General features: G+C 41.5%; 1 protein-coding gene across 1 annotated transcript in view; it reads right to left on the bottom strand.

The window, feature by feature from the left end:
• Positions 1-284: 284 nt before the first annotated feature.
• The window catches only part of vimr2 (vimentin-related 2), a 26,227-nt gene continuing 20,922 nt past the window's right edge, over positions 285-5,589 (bottom strand). Inside the window, exon 10 of the mRNA XM_050042690.1 lies at positions 285-1,227. Within this exon, the coding sequence (XP_049898647.1) occupies positions 1,185-1,227 (43 nt within the window). The 3' untranslated portion in view covers positions 285-1,184. The remainder of the gene's footprint in view (positions 1,228-5,589) is intronic.

Raw genomic sequence — 5,589 nt, 5'->3', positions numbered from 1 at the left:
GGCTAACTCCTCATCAGTTCACTGAGTGTGGCTAATCTTATCTGATCCGTTATTAGCAGCATTTTTCATCTTTATGGCAGAGCTAACAAGCCTTTGAGATCGTTAATAGCTCGGAATGTTCAAATCTCATGCTGAACATGAAGATGAATGAAAGAAGGATCACTGAACATAAATCACTATGTGCTCTCTCTGTGTAGTTTCACAGTGCGAGGAAGGTCTTAAGCCCAAAAATTCACAAGCAGTCCTCATGAAGCACAGAAGGAATCACACAGTATGAGGCGATCTCTCAAGCAACTAGTTTTATTTAATTTAAATCTGAAGCAGATTCTGATGCTTTGTGCATAAGCGGGAATGATTTATCACAGACATCTTGAAAGTCATGTTGAAAATAAGGAAGAGATTACACAGGAATGTATTACCGAATGCTTATTTCTGAAACGACAGCAAATTGGGACGTTGGTTTTCAAAAGAGAAATAATAAATCACACCAGCTTTTTCTTGCAGAAACATCCAGGTGCTCATTTTGTGAAAGAAAACAACTTCATGAACCATTTGAAAAGCAAACAGAGCACTGCACACTTGACTGTCAGTTATATGTGAAACTAAACATGACTGTAAAAGCAAAGGGAAGGTGGAATGTTTTTAGTTACTAAAAGAAGAGCTGTCAATATGTTTGTTAACAGTGAAGGGGTCGTAGGTTAAGAGCCGGTAATCAGACAAAGTTTGAGTGATGGACGAGGTGGTATCAGTGGGGGGGGGGGACTTCACGGAGCTGCACAGTTTCACTTGTGTGTTTGTGTTCAACAAAGAGGGGACAAAACATTTATGAAACATATCAGGGAGCTGGTAAAGATAAAACCCACTTAAGGAAATATCCCTGCCAGACACTGAATGGATACACACTTGTGGCGCAGCCCCGATCCTCCCACCACGTTTAGACAGCTCCATCTTTCTTGGAGTCTCTGGGTCATCTCCTAGCGACCTGTTATCAATGGCCCGTCTTAAGGCCTCCAGACGGCATTAATCTGTCATGATAAGTTCTGCTTAAATTGCTGCATTGGTACCTCAAGCTTCATCCTAGTGCTGGTTTCGGTGTGTTTTTTTTACGTTTCTCTTTGGTCTGTTTTCTAATCCATGTGTGGGGGGGAGCATCCAGCCTGCCAGTATCACTCTCCGGCCTCGAGTCACAGGATGCACAGCCTCGCCTCCTCTTCCTCCACCAGACTCCTGGACAATGTAGATACATAAAGACACAAAGGTTAGCAAGGTGAAGTACTCAGAAGTAGATTGAACATGGCATTTAACAATTTACTGAGCTTCAAAGGTCATTGTTGGCTCTTAGAAAAAGCAGTTCGATAAACTATTTCACCTTAAAAGTGCAGTTGAAGTTGTTGAGTCTCGTTCCCAGCTCGTCATCAGTGCTTTAGCTCGGTGGACTACCACCCTAAAACATTGATATTTCATGACCAGGGAATGAGACTCAACAATCAACCGTCTTTCTCTAGAGTTACACACAGACTGCCACTATTATTTTGATTATCAATTAATCTTCATATTATTCTCTCAATGAATCAATGAAATCATCAAGTTTAGTTGAGTATGAGCTGTGAAGTTTTGGGAATATTGTGAAAAATGCCAAGCCCAAGAGGGTGTCATCAGTTAGCCTTTACTGTCTAATCAACAGCTAAAAACATAAAGGTTTTTGGTTTACGTTCACAAATGAAAAGCAGCACAGAATACTTCAAATTGGAGGTCGAAACAAAAGGCTATCTGCCATTTTGCTTGAAGAATAACTTAAAATTGATTTTATGTCCATCATTTCAGCTGAAGCTTTCAATCATAAACCTTGAACACGGGCCTTGAGGTGAGATTGTTCTGTCAAGTGCTGTTTCAACGGTCAAGAATAAACTTTAGGGCTAATGTTATAGGCCAACATTAGCAAAAGGTCAGTAAAGTGTAATTAATGATAATAATAAACATGTTTTATTGCACCTTCCATACAGAGGGTGTAACTCAAAGCTTTACTGCTGCTTTACAACAAAGTTAAAAAACAAGAGAATGAATAAATGAATAACAAACGCCTGAGAAGAAGATCTGTTTCTTTAGTTGCTAAATGCTCCACTATGTTCACCAGCTAGTTGCTAACTGTGTCTGCCTGCTGTTTGATGCTGGGCTGGTAGTGTACGGAGGGCTTTTAAAGCTATTACACAGAAAACAGCTGCCTGTTGCATCAGGAAATGCTGCCGACGACAGCGGAGAGACTAAATTCTTGAAAACAAAAAAGTAAAACAAGTGCAAAGACTGTGCAATAACTCCAGACAATCACATGTATAACAAAGAAAAGAGGCAACACATACTGTAGCAAGCACAGGTATGCTAATAACAATGGAATATGTGAAAAATACAAGCACAAAGGAAGGCATAAGAAGAATAAAGGCAATGCTGAATATATAAGTTTTCAATTGTTGTTTGAAAATGTGCATGAATCTACTCTGGCCTTGGATAGGGAATTTTGTAATTCTGGCACTGTTTAAAAAACCCTTGGCTGACAAAACTATATATGTATATAAAGATATATTATTTGGCCTAATACATCTGCTGACAGAGATCATGTGATGAGATCAAAAGCTTCAGAACAGCTACTTCACTGACAACACCTGCAAAGTGTTACTTTACATTATCATCATGGTGTATTCAATACAGATAAATTTCAACACCACACTGACATTACCTCCTTATAGAGTTGATATGACGTACTTGTTATCAAACAGTTGCTCATTTACATGTCCAGCAGACACATTTTCATTCACTTGGACTCATGTTTGTGTCCACCTGATGAATATAAGTCCACCATTTCCTCTTTTTAACTTTGTCTGTGCAAACTCCTGAGAAGATCTGTCTCTTGAGCTGCTAAATGCTCCACTATCTTCACTAGCTCATCGCTAGCTTTGTCTGCCTGCTGTTTGATGCAGGGCTGGTGGTGTACAGAGGGTTTTAAAGCTATTACAATGAAAACAGCTGCCTGATGCATCTGGAAACGTTGGAGACGAGAGCCAAGAGACTGAACCATCAAACACAGTAAAGTTGCCAGAAAACCAAAATAATGACCTGAAAGATGCTACGAAGCTCAGTAGAGCTACGGGAAGTCATTTGATTCATCGTTAAGATAAAAATATTCATTACAGCAGCCTTAAGATTGAACTGAACTACAGTACCGTCTAAAAATCTTGTCCCTGGTTGAGCTACTTGTTGCTGAGTCATGCAGCAGCCTGAGCAGACCACAATGAACAGCAGAATGAATTACAGTGTAATATGGTTCACATTAGCTGTGAGCAAAAGCAGCGAGCATCTGCCTGAACGGCTCCGAGATGCTTTCACAGGCGATAAGCCACCCGGTAATGGCAGCCTGGGGTCATTAGGGTCTGTTGTGCAGACAGTTTGCCACGGCATGGAGAGAATAAACAACCACCATTTTCATTTCTTATTCATGGTTTTAATCACGGATGACAAAACATCCAGTAAATAAAAAAAAAATAAATAAAAAAAGTTGGCGTCAACTGTGTGCCTTTCCTGTGCTTTAAATGTCTTTGGGACAGTCTGTTGGGTAACGAGAGGGAATTAAAACTGTGGCGAATTTGGAAATGTGTGTAAGGGGAGGGCTGACATTAACAGGCTGGCGTGGAGAAGAGCTGGCAGAGTCCCCAGCACACAGCGCTGACAGTGTGAGGTCCTCTTTGCCCATTCTAATGAGGCATTGTGAGGGTCTGAGCTCAGGTCTGCAGCAGGGCCCCCTGGGGGTCAGATGCAGTCGGATCAACGGTGGACAGACTGGGAGGAAGTCTGTGGCAGCAGGATGAGGTGGGTGAAGTGTGTCACTCCACATACCAGGATGGCAGATGGTTAAACAACCTCAGTGAATGAAGGGAATGGCATGAAAAGTCTTCAAGGTCACGTACAGGAAACTGCATCATACTCAGGAGCTGTTTCCTGTGACCCCAGTGATGTCAGCCCTTTGTGTTTGCAGGATTATCTTATTATGTGGCGGTCCAGGTGACATCATATGAGATAATATTGGACTGATACACAGGATCTACACAGGAAATACTCCCTGTGTTATTCACGCTGATGCTTACGCAGAAAGTTCTTGCTGATGTTGAGAAAAAACAGAAACAATGGACACGTCATTCGCACATTTCCACGTGTGTTTTCAGGTGTGATTTGCTCATACACTATATAAAAAAGTCAAAAGTAAACAGAGCAATCGAGATAATTTAAATCTAATGAAATCAGTGCATTCTCCTCGACAGGTTTAAATAATGTGCGGCACCACAGGGGACGTCTGTTTTCATTCGACCCCCCACCGCAGAGACGCGAATCTACGACACATGTCAGCGAAGGCTCCGGCGCTTTAGACTTTAATTGCAATCAGAAACTGCAGCAGTTGACTTTATGACACCTTTAACAGGAGAAGACAAACTAATCAGTGAAACCACCTGGTGCAGTGTTTTTGTTGGAACGAACACCTCCGTGTTCTCCGGCAGACATGGCTGTCCATCTCTGCCCCACAATGCTGATCACGGTCATCCTGACTGACAGTCTCGCTAACAGTTAGACCTCACTGTCCCAAAGTCTCCTTATCTTCTCTGGAATAATTGGGCCGTGTTTTACATGATATAAAGTGTGCTTTAAAATTTTAGGGGTCTCATTTAAAAATAACAACCTGCAGCTCTGTTTGATAGAGGAATGAGAGTTATGAAGTTATGCACGATCACTGCAAGAGCTGAATTTATGACAGCACTGAGAGTTGGTTCAGCTCTCGTACATTATGGCAGGTTGTAGCATATTAAGAGTTTAAGTTAGAAGGTAATTACTGCTGTGAAGTTAATTCCAGAGGGAAAGATCAATCAGATCTTCCCAGACACTGCTGTATAGAGAATAGGCAACCACGTCATGGCACAGTGCAATCTGGATAGGGATGCAGTGATCCAACTTCTTCAGTCCTGATACAGATACCTGTGTATCTCTAGGTATTGCCACATACTGAGAACCCATCTGATATCAGCGTTTAATTAATAAGGTGTATGCCTCACTGTGCAGAAGTGACTGGGATCATTCTATTATGTTTAGAGCAACATCAGGCTTGACTTGAACATTGTTTTCCTAACTTGTAAAACAATATTTAATACATAGACTAGTCCATACCCATTGGTAGCTTTGTCACCTTTTACCTATGCCAATCCTCAATGCCTATGTGCAGTTTCAGTTTGACCACGTTAGAGTGTAGAAAAACATGGGACAGACAGAATGACTGACTGACAGAATGACACACTGACAGTTTCCGTGATTATGTACAGCATACCATACCATGACTTAGTCATTCCAAAAACATTCAGCCACAGGGGGAGCCACAGCGATTGGTTGCATTTTAGCTATTTTTAAGCATTCTTCTGTTGTTATAGCGCCACCCAGTTGCCAATTAGAGTTAAATTTCTCCAGTCACCTTGAGGTGTCCTGTTCTACATATCTACCAAGTTTAGTAAAAATCGATTTGGCGGTTAGGCCTAGATAAGAAAAAAGCTCTCTAGCGCC

Source organism: Epinephelus moara, chromosome 4 (genome assembly GCF_006386435.1).
Source record: "Epinephelus moara isolate mb chromosome 4, YSFRI_EMoa_1.0, whole genome shotgun sequence".
NCBI lineage: Eukaryota > Metazoa > Chordata > Actinopteri > Perciformes > Serranidae > Epinephelus > Epinephelus moara.
The sequence above is the reverse complement of the archived record's forward strand: the minus strand, read 5'-3'. Positions and strand labels throughout refer to the sequence as shown.